The following is a 21,565-nucleotide window of genomic DNA, read 5'->3' as shown; positions in this document are numbered from 1 at the left end:
GAGAGAGAGAGAGAGGAAGAGAGCGAGAGAGAGGGGGAGGGAGAGAGACAGGGAAAGGGAGAGAGAGAGAGAGAGAGGGAAAGAGCGAACACAGAGCAGAAAGACAGAGGGAGAGATCACCCAGAGTAGAACGACAGAAAGAGACAGAGAGAGAGTGAGACTGAGCGAAAGAGCACACAGAGTGGGAGAGAGAGAGAGAGGGGTACAGGGACAGGGAGAGCGTGAGAGTGGGAGATAGAGAGGGAGAGAGCGAGAAAGAGAGAGGGAGAGGGAGAGATAGAGAGAGGGAGAGAGAGAGGGGGAGAGAGAGGGAGAGGGAGTAGGAGAGGGAGAGGAGAGAGAGAGGGAGAGGAGAGGGAGGGCGAGAGAGAGAGGGGGAGGGAGAGAGACAGGGAAAGGGAGAGAGAGAGAGAGAGAGGGAGACGAGTGAGAGAGGGAGGGAGAGGGAGGGAGAGATAGGGAGAGCGAGAGAGAGGGAGGGAGAGGGACAGGGAGAGGGAGAGATAGAGAGGGAAAGAGCGAGACAGCGAGAGAGAGACAGGGAGGGAGAGGGACAGGAAGAGGGAGGGAGAGACAGAGAGAGAGACAGAGAGAGAGAGAGAGAACAGAGAGCAGAAATACAGAGGGAGAGATCACCCAGAGTAGAACGACAGAGAGAGAGAGAGAGAGGGCGAGAGAGCCCACAGAGAGGGAGGGAGAGAGAGAGGGGAGAGGGAGAGGGAGAGCATGGGAGAGGGAGATAGAGAGGGAGAGAGAGAGAGAGGGGGGAGAGAGAAAGGGAGAGGGAGTAGGAGAGTGAGAGGAGAGAGAGGAAGAGAGCGAGAGAGCGAGAGCGAGAGAGGGAGAGAGAGAGAGAGGGAGACGGGTGAGAGAGGGAGAGGGAGGGAGGGAGAGCGAGAAAGAGAGAGATAGAGAGAGAGGGAGAGGGAGAAGGATAGGGAGAAGGTGAGAGAGGGAAAGGGAGAGAGAGCGAGAGGGAGAGAGGGAGGGTGGGAGAGAGGGAGGGTCGGAGGGAGAGAGAGAGCGAGAGAGAGAGGGAGAGAGCACACACAGAGCAGAAAGACAGAGAGAGAGCCAAGACAGAGTACACAAAGATAGAGAACAAAGCTAAAGAAGTCACCCAGTCCCTTGCAGAAACTTTGAGCTAATGAAGTCACCCAGTCCCTTGCAGTCACTTTGAGCTTACGAAGTCACCCAGTCCCTTGCAGTCACTTTGCCCCCAGGCAGTCTGTTGGGCCATCAGACAATCTACCCAACCCCCAGCAGTCACCCCAGCACCATGCAATCACTGTGGCACTCCAGGCAATTATTACGCCCCAAAGCAGTCACCCAGACACCAGGCAATCGCTTTGAGTCCCAGAACTCCCCCCACCCCACCCTCACAGTCACTGTTGTCCTTAGGTGGTCACTATGGCAGTTAAGCAGTCAATCAAAACCCAGAGGTAATCCCGGACCCCCAGCAGTCACCCCAACACCAGGTACCCCTCATCTCTACTTACCAGAAGCTTGGTTGACCTTTAGGATCTGAGCTGAGGGTTCGGGGTCTTCCTCCACAGAGTCGAGGTCAGCCTGCTCGTCGGGCTCTCCTCCTATCAAAACAGGATCTGATCATGTGACTTAGACATTAAGAAATGAAACAGTGACCCCGCCCCCGGCCCCACCCCCGCTTAGCGCACCCAGGTCTAGCTGGAATACTTACCAAGGTGGTGCTGGGTCTCCAAGGGTCCAGCCAGCCATCCCTGGCGAAGGCGCCAAGTGTGCACCTGGAAAAGAGGAGAGGGCCAGACTTTTGACTGTTAGGTGGCGCCATAAGCCCTGCCTATAAGCCGAAACTATTGACCCGGGCAGTGAATATATTATAGAAATTGGATGTGAGGAGTGAGTCTTGTTTGGCATTTTACCTGACCAGAGCCATGCTAGCCCCGATGCCCGTTCCCACCCACTACCTACCCCTCCCGTCCCAAACAATCATTCCTGGAACCTTCGCGCCACCAAGGGATGCCAGTGTTATTTCTAAGCAGTGTTCTGAAAAGATTCATTACAGTTGCAAGGCAGCTCCAGGTATAGTTAAAATTTCCCTTCAGTCACTTGATTTATAAGCAGTAGGTGTATTCTTACATCTGCTCCTTGCACTGACTTCTTGTTAAAAACAAGCATTGACAAAGTCATTAGTTTTGGCACTTGCATAGGCATTTCCGAGGCAATGCCATGATATGCCCAGGTGCTTGCACCATTCACCAGCTGTTGCCGTCTTACGCCAGGTTGCACAGTTATAATGGTCCTTATCACGTGCCTGTGAAAGAGACACAACTGTTAGCTTTGCCAATGCTTGTTTTGAAGAGTGTACACCTCAAACGGTGTCACTGCCAGGGGCTTACAATTTGGCAGCCAAGGCACAGTGATGTCAAATTATATACCCTGATCACACGCTTTAGAATCGTTGTGAAGTTGGGTTCTGAGCATAGCCTACAGTTTGGGGCCTTGAGAACGTCTTCCCAGGCGTACTCGGTACAGGTATGTGTCAGTGTTTGGCTTCCCAGGGCTAAAAGTAAAACAGTGCTTTATAGAGATGACTTGAAAAGTGCACAAATCACTTAACAATAAAATCTGACAAAACATATATCATTATAGTTCATTTTGAGGCAAAACGAAGACGCCCTGAAGGCAAAAATACACACAAGGAAAGGCCATTAATGAAAAGATAACTTGCTTGTAACCACTGCTTCACACAGCATGTGGGTTCAGGTACCCCTCCCGTTTCTAATCACCTAACCTTCACACTTCTGAATATGCGTCATAACCAGACCTGCTTATCTAACCAAGGCTGTAGCCATGGAGTGTCAAACACCTGCTAAAGGGACTGCTGATAAAGGGGCACCTGTTTCTTTCTTTAACTTGAAATGTACCTTTTCAGGCAGCACCCGCCCGTCTCACCTGCCCCAGGAAACAGCCCTGTCAAGACTCTCCCGCTGTACTATATAATCTCTGTAAAGCGCCTAACTGCACTATCACCAGCGCAGCACTATACTGTAATATTCACACACACGCAACTCAACACAGGAAATTTCAAAAACCTCCGGAATTTATAATGAATTTTTCACTTGTGCAGACAATGCAGCACTTTTTACAACTTTAAAAAGAATTCTACAATTCTACATAATTATGGGAAACATTGCAAACAAATCAAGACATATGGAAACAATTTTGCACATTTCACAAAAAATATAAAACATCGTTCTGCAATGTATAAAAATCTGGGATTCTCAGAGATTCTGTACATGCCTTTTTAATTATCCAGAAATCCTGACCCCATACTGTAACCGGAATCTGCACCCATGCTTGGAAAATCAAAAACAGGAGAGCAGGCCAGAAAAATGACAGCTGTGAGAAAAAGATGTTTTTCGGTGCACAAGAAATTAATGTGCTCTTTATAGCTCAGTGGGTCAATGCAATTTCTGCAGAGATCAACAAAAACTGCAGGCCAACACAGCCTTTCATCCATCTGAGACCGGTAAAAGGAGTACCAGCGAGGCAAATAGGATATTTTATGGCAACCGATAATCTAATGAGATTCTGAAGTTGATCAAATCGACACTTTTAAGTTGGATAATGGGACAACAGTCGTTTGCAGTGCTAGGAAGCTACAATACATTGATTGGAAGCGCTATGTAAAATTAAATGACTGTTATAAGTGCTGAACTATATTGGGACGTGGGTGGGCTGGTTTTCCTTTTTTATTTGCCGCCCTCGATGAAATTACCCGAGTCTCTAAGCAGCAGCTGGATCTGGGTCCCAGGTCTCTAAACAGCAGCTGGATCTGGGTCCCAGGTCTCTAAACAGCAGCTGGATCTGGGTCCGAGGTCTCTAAACAGCAGCTGGATCTGGGTCCCAGGTCTCTAGACAGCAGCTGGATCTGGGTCCCAAGTGTCTAAACAGCAGCTGGATCTGGGTCCCAGGTCTCTAAACAGCAGCTGGATCTGGGTCCCACGTCTCTAGATAGCAGCTGGATCTGGGTCCCGGGTCTCAAGTGTCTAAACAGGAGCTGGATCTGGGTCCCAAATCTCTAGACAGCAGCTGGATCTGGGTCCCAAGTGTCTAAACAGCAGCTGGATCTGGGTCCCGAGTGTCTAAACAGCAGCTGGATCTGGGTCCCAAGTCTCTAGACAGCAGCTGGATCTGGGTCCCAAGTGTCTAAACAGCAGCTGGATCTGGGTCCCGAGTGTCTAAACAGCAGCTGGATCTGGGACCCAAGTCTCTAGACAGCATCTGGATCTAGGTCCCAAAACTCTAAACAGCAGCTGAATTTGGGCCCCAAGTCTCTAAACAGCAGCTGGATCTGGGTCCCACGTCTCTAAACAGCAGCTGGATCTGGGTCCCAAGTCTCTAAACAGCAGCTGGATCTGGGTCCCAAGACTCTAGATAGCAGCTGGATCTGGGTCCCGGGTCTCAAGTGTCTAAACAGGAGCTGGATCTGGGTCCCAAATCTCTAGACAGCAGCTGGATCTGGGTCCCAAGTGTCTAAACAGCAGCTGGATCTGGGTCCCGAGTGTCTAAACAGCAGCTGGATCTGGGTCCCAAGTCTCTAGACAGCAGCTGGATCTGGGTCCCAAGTGTCTAAACAGCAGCTGGATCTGGGTCCCGAGTGTCTAAACAGCAGCTGGATCTGGGACCCAAGTCTCTAGACAGCATCTGGATCTAGGTCCCAAAACTCTAAACAGCAGCTGAATTTGGGCCCCAAGTCTCTAAACAGCAGCTGGATCTGGGTCCCACGTCTCTAAACAGCAGCTGGATCTGGGTCCCAAGTCTCTAAACAGCAGCTGCATTGGGTCCCAAGTCTCTAAACAGCAACTTGATCTGGGTCCCAAGTCTCTAAACAGCAGCTGGATCTGGGTTCCAAGTCTCTAAACAGCAGCTGGATCTGGGTCCCAAGTCTCTAAACAGCAGCTGCATCTAGGGCCCAAGTATCTAACCAGAAGCTGGATCTGGGTCCCAGGTCTCTAGACAGCAGCTGGATCTGGGTCCCAAGTCTCTAAACAGCAGCTGCATCTGGGTCCAGAGTCACTAAACAGCAACTGGATCTGGGTCGCTGCCTTGGCATTGTGTTTGATGACACGCTGTTCCATGTTCCTGATTCCCCCATCACCCCCTAGACTTCTTCCCTGCCACGCCCCATTCATCGTTTAATGTGCAGAGCTATCCTTACCCTGAGTCCTTACGCCCTAATTTAGTAACCGCTGCCCAGACGTTTTATCCTCACATCAAAATCCTGAGACTGTCTCTATGAATGCATGTGGTTTATGGTTACAAACACTTTAATGCTAGGGTGGGGTTGTGTAAAATGAATTGCGCCTCAAACCCAGTGCGCACTATGCACTTAGACAAGCGTTTAACCCTTATCACAAATCTATTTGTCAAATATAAAGATGTGTGGTCATTTTTAAGTTCCCGAAGATTTTATGCAAAGCAGCCACAAACCTTCATTGCTTCTATTTGTATTTGTATTTTATTTATATTTTATTTAGCACCTTAAGGCAAAGCGCTTTTCTTAGGATACAAACGGTTACAAAATACATGGAAAAACAATCACATCCAGAGAAAAATCACTCAAATGTTTTGAAGCAGATGCGATTTCAGAGAACCACGAAACAAGGAGTAGGTAGAAATAGAGCGAAGAGAAAACGGGAGAGCGTTCCAATGGAGAGGAGCAAGACGCTCAAAGGAACGAAAATGGACTGAGCACATGGGGGACGAGGATCCAAGAGTAAAAAGTGAACTAAGAGATTGTGTAGGGATATAGAAAGATATTAGTGCAACAAGATACCCAAGAGCAAGACCATGAAGGGATTTAAGTACAAGACACAGAAAGTTACATTTAATTTGAGAATGAAAATATAACCAACCAAATGTTTTAAGAGATGCAGCAATAGAGTCCCGCCATGAGAGAAGACACAAAAGACGAATAGAAGAGTAGAAGACTGATTTAAGTCGGGTAAAATGAGAGTTAGGGAGGCCAAATAGGACCTGATAAGCAATAGAAAAGTCGAGAAAAAATTAAAGAAGAGATTAGTAGTTTGGATGCCTGAAAAGTACAAAATGGACGAGCCTTATGAATATTGTAGAGGTGAAAGGGACGAGAACAGGCCGTTAGTGAGATGTGGTGAGAACAGGAGTGATTTGTATCAAATTAGAGCCCAAGATTACGAGCTGTAGATGAAATTGGAAGCTTAGAAGATGGAAAGGAAATAAAGGAGGGTGTAAAATGAGGAGAAAGATTGTTTGCAGGGAAAACAGTACCTCAGTCTTTGTAGCATTAAGGGTGAGATAATGGGAGCACATCCAAGATTTGATTGCAGCCAGACAAGCGGATAGATTAGGCTGGATTTCAGGAGAGAAAGAGGAGAAGGAAAGAAATAGTTGGGTGTTGTCTGCATAGAAGCGGTGGGACAGCCCAAAGCAGGAAATAACAGCTGCAAGATGTGATGTGTAGAGCGAGAATAGAAAAGGGCGCAGACCTGATCCTGGAGCCACACCGTGGGCAAGCGAGAATAATTCAGAAGACTTGCCCACCCAAGAGACCGAGAATGTTTTGTTAGGCAGAACTGGACCTGAGAGGCCAAAAGCAGAAAGTGAAGTTAGAAGTAGGGAATGGTCGACCATATCGAGAGCCGCCGATAGATCTAGAAGAATAAGAAACGATGAGTGATTAGAGTAACGTGCCGAAAGGAGAGAGTTCAACACCGAAAGGAAAGCACTTTCTGTGGAATGAAAAGGACGGAAACCAGACTGAATTTTGGGAGAACAGAAGAATCAGAAACATAGATGGAGATCAGAGAATAGACAAGCCTTTCGAGAAGTTTGGAGAGATAGGGAAATAGAGAAATAGGAGTGAAATTTGAGACAAGCAGAGGATCAGCACTAGGTTTCTTCAGAATTGGAATAATGGAAGCGTGCGTAAATGAATTGGGAAAAGCGGAGGTAGAGAGACAGATGTTGAAGAAAGAGGCAAGATCGGGTACAAGAAAAAGGAAGACCTTAGGGATGAGCGTAGAGGGAATAGGGTCAGTAGGGGAGGCAGTAGGGTCCTCAGCATTGGAGACAGGGGTAAAGCGAGCGAGCAGGAGAAGCGAGGGACCGCTGCAGTGGATTAGATGATGCAGTGTCATGAGGAAGAGACAGCACTTTTGAAGGAAGTCTCCTCTTCCTCATAGAATGATTGTGAGCGAGTGCAATAGGACTGCACCAGAGCGTCCATCTTGCAATGGAAGCCTTCTATCAGAAAATGCTCGATGGTTACTCTAGGGTTTGCAAATGTGCTTTGCTCAGTTTACAGAATATACCGGAAGTGATCTTTAGAAATCAACATTGTGCAATTTTAAAAGGAGCCAGTTTACAATGTTAGTAAAATTAAATAAATGCCTTTTTTTGAGGTTTCAAGATATCTGTTTTTTGTTCACTCTTACACATAAGCTGTCAGCAACGGCTGGGGTGCGTCGAATACACGCACACATAACAAAGTAACCCCCGCCCTGTGTGAGAGGAAGAGGGGGGCAGAGAGGGAGAGGAATAAAACAAAGAGAGAGAAAAGAGAGAAAAGGAGAGAGTGTTGGAGATCAGTGTTTGAAATGAGAGAGAGGGAGAAAAGGAGAGAGTGTGAGAGGTCGGTTTTTGAAATGTGTAAGAGAGAGGGAGAGCATGAAAGGGGGAGGGAGAGACAGTTCTTTAAGTGGTGTGAGAAATCGAGGGCTGCTGCAAGGGGGGAGGGTGGGCTAAATGATGGGGGTGGCCTGAAGGGTCCCCAGGACAGGACAATAAAAAAGAAGAGTCGGGTACTTTTTTTTGTTTAAGTGTGCCTACTGGGGATTGGAACTCAAACCCGAGCCCTGGCAGTGACACAGCAGTGTCGCACGGCACTGTGCTATTTGTAGGTGCAATTGCATTTGATGTATTCAATAGACTGCTTGATACAGTGGGGGGAGAGCATTACAAGTGAACTCATTAAATCATTCATCCAATGTGATGAGTGCCCTGAGAGTCTCAGACAGTATTTGCATGTTCTGAATCCAGCTGGCTCACAATGCCCCAGAGTGCCATGAAGGCGGCATGTTGGCGCTATACATATGAACATCTTACAGAGGTCCTCGCAGCATTCTATCCGTTAAGCTCACTACTCACCTGCCCAGCGCGTTCCCGCAGCGGGACGGCATAGAGGGTGGCCGGCAGCGCCGAGAGGAGGACGCTTAGGAGCAGGAGCTTCATAGTGCCTGGAGGAGCAGCTGGATTCCGAGGCACTTCAGGAGTGCTGCTCTTTATACCCTCGATCAGAGGCGGGCACAGGCAGTAGCAGTCCTTGGGCAACTCTGTGGCTAAACAGATTGGCCCATCTGCGGCTGCTAACCGTCGGGAGCGCCGCGGGGGTCAGCAGGGAGGGGAGATATTATCCAATGTGTTGGCATTCAATGTATCAAACTCCAACGTTTGAACTTCTGGGTTCCCAGCTTGTGTGTGCGGGTTACACACAGAACGGGAGGGCAAGTGAATGCTATCCTGGCAGCTACTCATACAGCATAGCGCTTCATGAAGGACTACTCCAGTTTCAAAGCACTGTAAGACCAGGTGTCATTGTTACCCTTTTTTAATGGTGCTCAGTTTATCACGCTCTGACGGATGAAAGGTGGAGTCAGGACACGCCTCGGGATTCAGACTTGCATGGACAAGTATTGACAAGGCCAATGGTTTTTGGCTTTTGTATAGTGAACATTTTGAGGGTCATTACGAGTTGGGTGGTATACAGTAAAAAGGGCCGTAATGCCGTTTACCAGCGCTTTTACTGGACCGGCAAGTACCAGTTTGCTGGAACCAAGTGTTAGGGGGAATTCTGGGATCGGCAGAGCCGTACCTAGGGTCCGCGGACCTCCAGCTCACGGAGGGCCCTAACTCCTTTCAATGTCCCATAGAAGTCAAGGTCCACACAAGGAGCAAAGGTTAACTGCCGTTTTTATGATATCAAACGAGCAGGGACAACATACGCGGCATCAAACTTCATCCAAGCACACCTCTCGACAATTTCAGGCTTGCAGGCCCTTTTGTACACTTGTGACGTCACAATTGTCGTCACTTTCCAAAATTCTTCCCCGGACCTAATGCCACCTTGGGTTGGCTCCCAGAGACATATGGGGTGCCTCGTTATTGGCGGGCACGCTATCAGGTTGCGTACTTGGTCCATCCCTAAAAGTTGCTTCCTGACAATTGTTACATTAGAACCCTTGATGATTGGCTGGAGATTCTGGCCGCCAACCCCTGTGCCCCAGTGTACTGATTGGTCAGGCTGCGGGCCCCCAGTGTACTGATTGGTCAGGCTGCGGGCCCCTAGTGTACTGATTGGTCAGGCTGCGGGCCCCCAGTGTACTGATTGGTCAGGCTGCGGGCCCCCAAGCCTGCGACCAATGTCGTTGCCAGCCCGCGAGACACCTGCTCTCGTATTCTGTGTATGAACAAGATGTGACTATGTGACAGTGTGTAACAATGAGCTCTTTGCTAAGGCCATGAGAGCAGTCCAGTCCCCGGCGCATATTGTAGATGGATTGTTGCAATTTATGTGGCAAGGTTCAGTCTCAGACGTAAGACGGCTGCATCTTCCCAGCTTCCAGGTTTTGGCATCATGTCAGGTCGGCTGGATCACGTGTGAGGAGACCGCTAGAGACGTCGAATTACTTTGATTTGTATTTTAGCTTGAGGTGTCCTGCCTTGTTGCCGGCTCATCGTGGCACCATGAGTCAGGAATGTCAAGTTGCAACATTATGATCTTGGTGGTGGCAGTCCCTTCCAGGGCGATTCTGCTCGCTCAGCAGTTTGCAGCATCGAGATCTATTCAAAAGGAGTTTCGTGGGCTAGATTGATCCGAGGCCTACCTAAATTTTGGTTATTCTTCTAATATGGTTGCTCAGGTTTAAAAACATGCAATGAATGGTCAGGTCCTCTGAGTGCTCCTGTCCATCCATAGAGTAATTAGCGAGTAGCATCTGCAAGCATATACACAAGCTCTTCTGGCATCTTGCGTTTCTGCGGTGAGATAGCGGGTCTATATGAAAAATAACAAACGTGCAGACAGAGTGTGTGTCACTGTCCTCTATCTCATAAAACTGTACGCGTATGTTCTTCATGTGGATTGGTGTATGAGTGGCCTGATTGCGCCGACTGCACATGTGCTTCTTGTCTAACGTGGCTATGTCGTCATGGAGTCTCTAACGACCTGCAACATGGTTTGTGGGGACATCAATCGAGTTGGTCCATATAGTCGCCTCCAGCTCGGTCTTGGTTGTCCTTGGTTGTGTTGGCTAAGGCTCGTGCCATCATGGGATTGATCGGGCGGATGGATGGATGTCTGTCATGATGTGAGCTTGCGTTGGGAGCAGTGGGTCTGGGTGCAGTCTCTGATAGTCGATAGTTGTTCTGTCGGGAGTGCTTATTCCGGTTAGGGGCCCCATCAGGAGGGAAGGGACACTCGGATTTTCCCTCTTCACAAGTTTGCCGTAATTACTGACGCAAGTATCAATTCATCCAGAATTACTGCGCCAGTAATGCCGGCAACAGAAATTCCAGATGGGCCGGAAACCTGCAGCGGTAATTCCGGCACAATGGTATCAGCGGCACGTTATGAGATTGGATTTGCTGGTAATACCAGCAAAAGCAAGACAGAGATAACTACACCTGAAAGCAGGCGGTAAATGCATACAGGTGTGGGAAAGGAACAAGTTACTTACCTGTAACTGTTGTTCTCCAGCATGGGTCTGGCATGGATTCACATGCTCATGAATATTCCCCGTCGTCAGGCTGGGAATCCTCGGTAAAGAAAAAATCAGTATCAGTTTCGTTTCTGATCTGTCTTTCTTAGTAGTAACCAATCACTGATCTCTGGGTCATACTGCCCCCAGCCAATAACTGCCCTCTCCCTAAGCCCCACCCCTGGCAGCCATCCTCAGATTTGGTAGCACGTAAAGTGGCCGTATGACCAAGTGAAGAGCCGCAGAGGGGAAGGAGGGAGGGTTTGCATGTGAATCCATGCCAGACCCATGCTGGAGAACAACAGTTACAGGTAAGTAACTTGTTCCTTCTCCAGCATGGGGTCTGGCATGGATTCACATGCTCATGAATATAAGAATACATAGCAGTCTACACATGCACAACCACGGGAGGTGGCAACAGGCTCAACATTAAGCAATACAACAACTCAACATTAAGCATCTCTTACCTCCTCACCAGGCTCACCTTAAGCGAACAGGTTGCGCAGCACTGCTTGGCCGACCCTGGACTCCTCCCTGGAGTCCCGATCGACGCAGTAGAATCTTGTGAAGGTGTGCGTCGACCTCCATGTAGCAGCCATGCAGATGTCCAGCAGGGGCACACCAGACAGGAACGCTGTGGTAGCAGCGATCGCTCTGGTCGAATGGGCTCTCGGACGGCCAGGCAGCGGTCAGTTTGCCAACCGGTGACAGTGCATGATGCAGCCGGAGAGCCATCTGGAAATGGAAGCCTTCGAGAGGGCCTTCCCTTGATTCACAGGTCCAAAGTTCACAAACAGCTGTGATGTCTTCCGAAAACTCTTCGTGCGGCCCACGTAGAACTTCAGCGCTCCAGCTACTTCCAGCAAGTGCAGAGTCCTCTCGGCCTGCGACTAAGGCGACGGGAAGAAAACTGGCAACACCAAGGGCTCGTTGAGGTGGAAGTCCGACGGCACCTTGGGCATAAAGGAGGGGTGCGGCCTCAGCACCACCCTTGTGTCGTTAAAAAGTCAAGCATGGAGGCTTGCAAGATAGGGCCTGGATCTCTCCCACTCGTCGTGCGGAGGTGATGGCCACGAGAAATGCTGTCTTCCACGACAGGAACTTCAACAGCGCCGAATGCATAGGCTCAAATGGGACCCCCATGAGCCTGGTCAGCACCACGTTGAGCTCCCACGCCAGGGCAGGGGCCTCCACTGGCGGGAATGATCAGAATAGTCCCTTCATAAATTCCTTCACCAGGCGATGAGACCACAAGGATGCCGTCCTGTAGTTCTGGTGTATGGGGTGATGGCAGCCAGATGTATCTTGATGGAGGCGTGAGCCAGTCCAGCTCTGGCCAGTGACCGTAGGTACGGCAATACTTGAGGGGCCGTAATCCGCAGAGGGTTAATCTTCTGTGGACGGCACCAGACAGAGAACCTCTTCCACCGATGTCCATAGCACTTGAGAGTTGAGGACGCCCTAGCTTTTGCAAGAACCTCTCTGCAGTCAGCCGGGATACCGTATCCTCCAAGCTCTAGTGCTGCAGGAGCCAAGCCTGCAAGTTGAGCGACTCTGGGTCGTGATGAAGAATGGCGCCTCCTTCTCTGGAGAGAAGATCCGTGTCCGTCGCTAGCTTGATAGGTGGGGACGTTGACAAGTCCAGAAGGTCCGGGAACCAGATCTGTCTCAGCCACACCGGTGCGACGAGGATCATCCTGCACCAGGACCTCTTGAGCTGGTTGATGAGCTGGTTGATGAGACGGAGCAGCAACGGCAACGGAGGGAACGCATACAGGAACAGGCCGTCCCAAGGGAATGAGAAAGCATCGCCCATGCTCCTCGGCTGTGTGAACCTGCTGGCGAACCTCTGGCACTTGTGGTTCATCACCGTCGGAAAAAGGTCGATCTGGTGTTTGCCCCATCGTTGAAAGAGCCGATCCACCTGGTCCTGGCGTAGTTCCCACTCATGGCACGAGCGCAGCTCCCTGCTGAGTGAGTCGGCGATGGTGTTTTTTATTCCTGCCAAGTGGAAGGGAACCAGAAATATCCCCTGGGTGACGGCCCAGTGCCACAGATCCTGGGCCTCCTTGGATAGGGCTGGGGATCTGGTGCCTCCCTGCTTCCGGATGTAGAACATCGTGGTGGTGTTGTCAGTGAAGATCCATCACTTTGTCCTTGAGGGATGGAAGGAACGATTTGAGCACCCAGAACACGGCTCGTAGCTCCAGGATGTTGATGTGGAGAGACCTCTACTCCTCCTCCGGGAGCCAAAGGCCTCTTGCTTGGAGATCTCCGGTGTGGGCCCCCCATCCCTCCAGGGAGGCGTCCGTCGTCACCGTCTCTTGATACGCCGGGGTCTGAAAGTCCGTGCCTGCCGTGAGGTGCGCACGGGTACCCCACCATAGTCACGCGGGATCCTGTGTTCGAAGCTGCCCGCCACTTGAATCCAGCAGGCGTCGAGGAACTCTTGTAGCGGACGCATCCAAAGTCTGCAAGGTACGAACCAGAGTGCTGGCTCGCAGTTGATCGTGCCAGGGAAGTCGCGCCCTGCTTGCCAGCCGAAGAGCCCGACCTTTCGGCGCTCCCGGTGCTCGCGGACTCGTGGTGCTCGGCCTTCTGTTGGGCCCCCGTCGCCGGGGCACCCTCACAGGACTTAGAAGACCACTTAGACCTTTTCTTCGCCTTCTCACCTGCTGTGCCCTTCTCCAGCCAGGGAACGACGATCTTGCTTGGTCCATTCTGACAGGTTCTTGCAGAACGCACAGTCGTTTTCCACGTGCGTCTTGTCCTCATGAAGGCAGTAGAGACATCTCGAATGCTCGTCCTCCTTGAAAACATTTTGCAATCTGCATCCCGGGCAGCTCCTGAACAGCTTGGATCCGGGAGTCAAGCTTCCATTGTCCTGGGCCATGTCCGTTGAGGTAGGCCTCAGATCTTCTGGAACCTCGACGAAAACTTTACCCTTGAGGGGTGTAGAAGAATTCCGAAATGGGTCCCCGTTATCGGAAGTGGAAACGGTGGAGCTTGAGGCTCGATTAAACCGAAAAAATGAGAAAATCTCCTGAAAAAGCACGAAAACGCAGTAAAGGCTCGAGAGCTAAAGCACGAGGACTCCCAACACATGCCTTTAATACCATAGAAACTTTGGCCAAAATTAGAAGGGCAGTTCTGGAAGGCGGTTCTGTCTCTTCCACAATCAACATCCATGGCTGCAATACGGCGAGAATTTAGCCTTCTATTGCTTATGGAAACAGTAAACATCAATGCTTTACACTTATACTGAAAATGCATTACTGAAGAAGGCAAAGAACTCTACGGTCTGCTAAACAAAGAATTACAAGCAGACAAAGAGAAAATGCTATCAGTTTGAAAATTGGCCAACAGGGCCTTACTGGAGTCGGTCGCCTGCTCCGAAGATGACCTCATCACCAATCCAACAAGAGTGACCAAAAAATGGAAAGATCTAGACTGGATCCAAACACAAGAGACAGCCACAAAAAACAAATTACTCAACCGTGCAGCAATTTAAATGATCCAATGAGATTTCTAAACCAATTTCCAAGCAGGGTGGCTCGTAACTCTCTACTAAGGATAAGGCTCAACTTATTGGACACAAATGAAATCCGTTCCATTAGTGGGCTCTCAAAAACAAACAAATGCCGCCTGTGTGACAACAGCATTGAATCAATTCGTCATCTTCTTATGTCGTGCCCTGAAAATCAACATCTCCAAGTACCTCAATCACCTTCGAGCTGAAGAACGCGGGTGGGACGAAGAAAAATGGTGGCTCAGACTGATAGGAGGAGACCGAACAACCTGGCTATTAGCAACAGTAAAAATCCTGGAGCACACAATGAAACTGCTAACATAACCAGGATCCCACCCTGCTCAGCTATTTGTAATCACAAACACATACTTCTTCTTTTTGTAAAGTTCCTTTGGGGGACACACAAATAAATTAAAATTAATAAATAAATAAATACATGCATATCTCGTGGATTTGACTTGCCATCTTCATTACTCAATAGTTAACTCAGGGATCAATACATGCATATCTCGTGGATTTGGCTTGACATCTTCATTAATTTATAGTTAACTCAGGGATCGATACATGCATATCTCGTGGATTTGGCTTGCCATCTTCATTGCTCTATAGTTAACTCAGGGATCAATACATGCATATCTTGTGGATTTGGTTTGCCATTTTCATTACTCTATAGTTAACTCAGGGATCGATATACACATATCTCGTGGATTTGGCTGGCCATTTTCCTTAATCTGTAGTTATCTCAGTGATCGATACACGCATATCTCATGGCTTTGGCTTGCTATCTTCATTACTCTACTGTTATCTCAGGGATCGATACACGCGTATCTCATGGATTTGGCTTGCCATCTTGATTACTCTATATTTAACTCAGGCATCGATACATGCATATCTCATGGATTTGGCTTGCCATCATCATCACTCTATAGTACACTCAGGGATCAATACATCCATATCTCGTGGATTTGGATTGCCATCTTCATTACTCTATAGTTAACTCAGGGATCGATACACACATATCTCGTGAATTTAGCTTGCTATCTTCATTACTCTATAGATAACTCAGGGATCGATTCACACACATATCTCGTGGATTATACTTGCCATCTTCATTACTCTACAGTTAACTCGGGGATCGATGCACGCATATCTTGTGGATTTGGCTTGCCATCTTCATTACTCTATAGTTAATTTAGGGATCGATACATGCATATCTTGTGGATTTGGCTTGACATCTTCATTAATTTATAGTTAACTCAAGGATTGATACAAGCATACCTCGTGGATTTGGCTTTCTATCTTCATTACTCTATATTTAACTCAGGGGTCAATAAACGCATATCTCGTGGATTTGGCTTGCCATCTTCATTACTCTATAGTTAACTCAGGGATGGATACACGCACATCTCATTGATTTGGCTTGCCATCTTCATTACTCTATAGTTAACTCAGGGATCGATACAGGCATGTTTTGTGGATTTGGCTTGGTGTCCTTCATTAATGTTCAGAGTTCTTCCACATTCAGTGGTCTCCACTTTCTTTGGGCGATGGTGACTTGTCCTTTGTGGGTTGGCAGCCTGACAGCTGGTGTGTTGATAACATACGGTTCTTGCTCCAAAGAACGTGGATGGGAGGGGCTGGAGTAGCCAGTCCTTTGTCTGGTGTGGTCCCAGCTGAGAATGCTACTCAATTTACCATTTGTCTAAGGTGAAAAGTGGACCTTTTTTATCAATCCACATATGGAAATCCGCAAGAATGATTAGGTGCTGGTGTCCCACCACGAGGTGGGCCACTATATCCATATGATTTTCTTTGAAGGTGGGATTGTACGAGGGCGGCCTTTACATGAGCTGGAATTAGAGGTGGGTTGGGTGGTTTGTGGTAAGATGGATGAGGGATATCCATAGGCAGCGCTGTTGGGATTGTACGAAGGCGGCCTTTACATGAGCTGGAAGTAGAGGTGGGTTGGGTCGTTTTGGGTAAGATCAATGAGGGATTCCATAGGTGTTGGGATTGTGAGGTGTTCCCATATGGCGCGGCTGCCCCTCCCCCTCTTTCACCTCCTCGGTTGGCTTTGAGGTTGCTCTGGATCACCTCATCTGCTATCACTTTGCAGTCGTCTGCTGACCATGTTTCAATAATGTTTTAATTTCATCAAAATATTATTGTTTGCGCTTTCTTTCAACCTTTTATATATTAAAGGTTGAAAGAAAGCGCAAGCAATAATATTTTGATGAAATTAAAACAAAAGAAGGTAGCTTCTGCAAGGAGCAAGGAGTGAGCACTGGGTTCACAGGGTGGATCCCACTCTGTGCTTTCGGTTTCGCTAGATTAGATATAGCCCTGGTATAAATGGGCTATTGTTTAACCTGGGAGCTCAATGTATAAACATAAGTCTATGAAAGTGACAGATGATTGATGCAAAAGAAAAATTCAACAGTGCAACAAAGTGGTGCCCACCTCTCTTCTATTTTTTCATGTTTCAATAATGAGCAGAATGTCGGCGCCTCCTTTGCTGAGGATGTTGTGGGTCTCCGCTCTGTGCTTAGACAGGAAGCGAGCATTCACTAGGGTCCAGTGTTTCTTAGGTTCATCCTCTGGGTCCCATTTTGGTGTAATTTGCAGACCTGTGGTCGTTCCGTCGTTGGGGTTTTTCTTCTAATCTGTTTTGGCGGAATCCGGATTTGCAAAGGTTGTGGGGGGGGGCTATGCATAAAATGAATATGGCTACTACAATCGCGCGCCCTGTGCATACGAATTAAACTGGAAACAGCCATGAGTACAGCGGCGCATGCAATCGGGCAATGCCAGCATAATACATCTGCAGTAATTATGTAACGGTGCATAAGATCAAACTGGCAGGAGCAATCAGCCCTGCTCTGTGTGAAAGTCGAGCTGTGCCGTACGCTCGAGTAGCAGCACTGATACTTCTGGTACTGGGAAGCAGCGTAGGATGCAGTAACCATGGCAACAGATAGCCAATGGCGGCAATACCAGAGTTCCAGAGCATATCGTGCCAATAAGTGGCGTGTGCTGGCAATACCAGGCAAGTGGTGCGAGCACCTGGGCACATGATGCCAATACCTGGCAAGATAGAACATATTTCCATCAGTGATGTCATTTAGGGTTTGCCAGGGGTCGCACTTGTGACCCCTGAGGTCTCCCTTGCTACCCCTGAAGAAATTGAAGCTCCTGGGCTGTCGCCAATGCCATGTGGCTCTTTGTTTCTGGAGTGGCTGGCGTTCTTGTTCAGGCTTCTTAAAAAAAACAGGGGGTTCCACAAGTGTACCACTTTGATCAGTGACCCCAAATAAGAAAGAATATGAATAACAAATAATTTGTGTTCTGGAATTCTATACAATAATTGCTAGACTCATTAAAGGTTTATTTCAGGCACACTTCAGGGGGTGAGTCACTGATTTAGTCTGTTCTTAAACACCTCAAATTCATAATGAAGACAAAATCCTCCAAAAAGCATTTCGAGAATAATAAGCACCCATTTCAGACTATGTATGTTGCTTTTCGCAATTTGCAGTTATAACATGTTTTTTTCTGCCGATACATATGGTTATCCATTCTTGTATGAAGTGTATATCACGTTACCATATTTTTCATAGTGTACTTAAGAACAATGCTATGTGTGACCACTTTCTGTTTTGTCAAGGTGTAAACGGTTGTGTTCCATCTCTTGCGGTGATGTCACTTCTGGGTGGGGTCAAATTACATCACTTCCTGCGATGTCATCAGAGGTCAAGGGTCATGTGATGTCACTTCTGCTACCCCTGCAATTTTGGTGACATTCCGTCCCTGATTTCCATCATGCGAAAGCCCAAATGACTGTCTTTGCCAATGCTTGCTCTATGTAACGAGGGCTTCTGACTTTGCTCAAGAGGAAGCTCATTATTGCGAAATCAAAGCCTAAGAAACTCCCCTGGGCTGCAGCACAGGGCAGGCAGTTTGAAGAAGGCCAGAGTCATGCTGTGGGGGAAGAGGGCCCTGAAGCGAGGCCCGGCAGTTACACTTTCACAACACCTTCTAGGAACTATTTATTTTATTTTTATTGCATTCATTTTATGCCCAAACCCGGAGGTACCACAGCGCAGATTACAGAATACTTAGTCTTGGTTTTTACATTACATCAATAAAGCCGTAGAGTTAGCAATTGAACACATTGGGGGTCATTACATGATAGGAGGTAACCATGCTGCTATTAGCAGCATGGCTACCCCCTTACTGGGTACCGGGTCCGGGTTCCTTGAATGAGGAATTACCGGGCCATTCCGATCTTGGAGGGCCCGGTAATTCCTCATTCAAGAAACCCAGACCTTGAACATCCCCATTCCCATTCGAGCCCCCAACGGCTCAATGGGAATGGGGAGCATGCTAATAACGGGCCTGTTAATATGCTGGTCTCCTCGTGGGACCCGCTAAGAACGCCTGGTTTTACCAGACGTCCTTACCGAGTCCCGCGAGGAGACCTCGTAATAGGGCGGTAAGGGGTTTGACGGCTCCGGCACCTTTACCAACACCATTAAGCCCTTACTGCCTACCTCGTAATAACCCCCATAGTCTTGGTCATTACATTTACATCCATAGAACAGTAAGGCTTACAGTTTGGTTTTGTGCTAAACTTATGACAGTCACGGAGGCGTATATAGCACGTATACAGACATATAAAGTAGCCATCTATACACAAGGCAGGTAAATAGGTAGGGAGCAGTGGGTCCATTAGCAGTTGTAATTATTAGAAAGGACAGGGGTCAGGCATCAGGTTAGTATTTATCGAAAAGCCAGGTTTTGATGAGTTTCTTGAATTTGTTCAATGAGGGTTCATTTGTGATGTTGGCTGGGAGTGTGTTCCAGATTCTAGGGGCTGCTACAGGGAAGCTGGATCTGCCTGATCTAGTGTTCTTGAATTGTGGGATGAACAGATGTTTGTGGGCATTTGATCTAAGTGTTCTGGTGGTGTTTTTCTGGCTTAAACTTTGGTTGAGGTAGCTGGGTGCAGTGCCTGCAATGCATTTATGGGTTAGGGTGAGAGTTTTGTGAATTATTCTTGCTTCGATGGGAAGCCCGTGTGCTTCCCTTCTATGTTGTGATATGTGATCTCTTTTCTTCATGCCTAGTGCTGCTCTCAAGGCTTTATTTTGGATAAGTTGCATTTTATTAAGGTTTTTTTTTGAGGTGCCTAATAGCAGTATATTACAATAGTCTACCTTAGATGGTATAAGGGCTCTGGCCACAGTAATACAACTTTGTTGTGTGAGAAATGGTCTACTTAGAGTGATACGTTTAGCCGTGTACACTGAGGAGCAAGCAAGGGTGTTTATGTGTTTACCCATGGTGAGGCTGGAGTCCAGATAGAATCCTAAGGTTTTTACTTGTTTAGAGATGGTGATGGGGGTACCATCAATATTAATTTCAGTGTATTGTGGGGGAGCGTTGCTAGTTGGGTTGGAAAGCCTACAATAAGGATCTCTGTTTTTTCTCAATTTAAGCAAAGCCTATTTGCTGCCATCCAGTTCTGGATGATGGAATACATTTTATTTACCTCAATGGTATCCTGTTCAAGGTTTCCTGATCTGGGAATGAGTATTTGCGTATCGTCCACAAAGTTTGTATAGATTACTCCCATTGCGTCTAATGCTGCAAAGAGTAATTTAGTGTATGCATTATAAAGTGTTGGGGAGAGGCAGGAGCCTTGGGGAACTCCGAGTGGGACTGGGATGGGGTCTGCTGCTACATCACCTCTGGCTACTCTGCAGGTGCGGTCCAAGAGGAATGAGTTGATCCAGGTAGTGGCAGCTTCAGAAAAGCTGAAGTTTCTTGCGAGCGTTTGACAGAGTTTTTGATGGTCTACTAAGTCAAATGCTGCGGACAGGTCAAGTAGTAGCAGTATGCATAGTTGACCTGATTCCCTGACAGCGTCCATCTGATTTTTGAGATCTAGTAATGCTGTCTCAGTGCTATGGCCTGGGTGGAAGCCCGACTGTCTTTCTCCTAGCAAATGCTTATTTTCAAGGTGGGATTGTACTTGAGAATATGCAATTTTGTCTATGATTTTGAGGAGGAAGGGGACAGTGGTGATGGGTTGGTAATTGGTGGGGATGGTGGGGTCTAGTGTGGGTTTTTTAAGGAGAGGGTTGACCCACGCTTCTTTGATATTAGGAGGGATGGTGTTGCACTTGATCAAAATTACAACCTAGGCGGTAAGTTCCCTACTTTACCACCATGGTGTAAACTCCGTTTACACCATGGTGGATGGCGGATTTACCGCCCCATTCCAAGGTGAGTGGGGCGGTAAATCCCCATTCCCTATTTACCCTTCCCCATTCCCATTTTTGCCCCATAGGGCATAATGGGAGTGGGGAAGGCGCTAATTACGGCACCGTAAATTACGGTGCCGTAATTAGCACCAAGGCGGGTTAGCGCCTTGCATTTTAACGCCTGCTAAAAGCAGGCGTTAAAATGGTAATCAGGCGTTAAGGGTTAACGGCGCCGACGGCGCCGTTAAACCCTTAACGCCTGGGTTGTAATGAGGCCCCTTGACTAGTTTGCAGGGAATGCGTCTCCTTTGCAATTAGAAGGTTTTAATGAGGCTATAGTTTTGAGTACTTGCTCTGTGGTGACCGTAGTGAAGTGGAATTTGGGAATGTCTGAGTTGGTATCTGCTGTGGGCAGGGCAGATGGCTCCACAGTGATAGCTAGTATTTCTTTTTGTGAGTTGATTTTATTTTGCAGGGATGTTATTTTGGTGGCCAACGCATCCTGAATGTTGGTACACCAAGCTTTATTAACTTTGGTTACACTCGGAAGGGGGATGGGGGTTTCTAGTTCCTTAATGATTGCAAGATTGGTGATGCGCATGCTTAAGGAATTTGCTTTTTGGGTGCATACTTCATCCTTGTATAATTTGGAGATACGCTGAACTTCGTTTAAGTTGTCACTGGTGTTTTTTTTCTGTAGAGATGTTCTAGTTCTCTTTTTGTTTTTCTGATTTCTCTAAGGTTATCGTTAAACCAGGTTTTATTTATTTTGGGCTTGTGTTGTTTAGGTTTGAGTAGGTCCATTTCATTTATAGCTGTCTTTAGGCAGGTATGGTAGTGCAGGGAGATGGCCTCTGGATTAACGTCTGCTGGTTGCTGCATGTTGATTAGTTTAATCAGTAGTGGCGTAAGGTTTTCCTGCGTTAGTTTCCTTGAGTCATGCATTAATGAGGGTAGAGCGATGGTGGCAAGTGGGGTGGGATCTTTAC

General features: G+C 47.9%; 1 protein-coding gene across 4 annotated transcripts in view; it reads right to left on the bottom strand.

Moving 5' to 3' along the window:
• The window catches only part of LOC138520769 (hatching enzyme 1.2-like), a 76,873-nt gene extending 68,577 nt beyond the window's left edge, over positions 1-8,296 (bottom strand). The window contains exons 1-3 of one of the 4 annotated variants that reach the window (XM_069633059.1): positions 8,173-8,296; positions 1,700-1,763; positions 1,500-1,604 (exon numbers count right to left, since the gene is read on the bottom strand). In XM_069633059.1, the coding sequence (XP_069489160.1) occupies positions 1,500-1,604; positions 1,700-1,763; positions 8,173-8,256 (253 nt within the window). In that variant the 5' untranslated portion in view covers positions 8,257-8,296. Of the gene's footprint in view, positions 1-1,499; positions 1,605-1,699; positions 1,764-6,294; positions 6,412-8,172 lie in introns of those variants that run through there. The other 3 variants (XM_069633060.1, XM_069633061.1, XM_069633062.1) reach the window with 3 other exon arrangements.
• Between the last annotated feature and the right edge of the window lie 13,269 nt (positions 8,297-21,565).

The sequence above is a fragment of the Ambystoma mexicanum genome, chromosome 13 (genome assembly GCF_040938575.1).
Source record: "Ambystoma mexicanum isolate Mex_15411 chromosome 13, UKY_AmexF1_1, whole genome shotgun sequence".
NCBI lineage: Eukaryota > Metazoa > Chordata > Amphibia > Caudata > Ambystomatidae > Ambystoma > Ambystoma mexicanum.
Note: the sequence above shows the minus strand (reverse complement) of the source record. Positions and strands in the feature narration are given on the sequence as shown.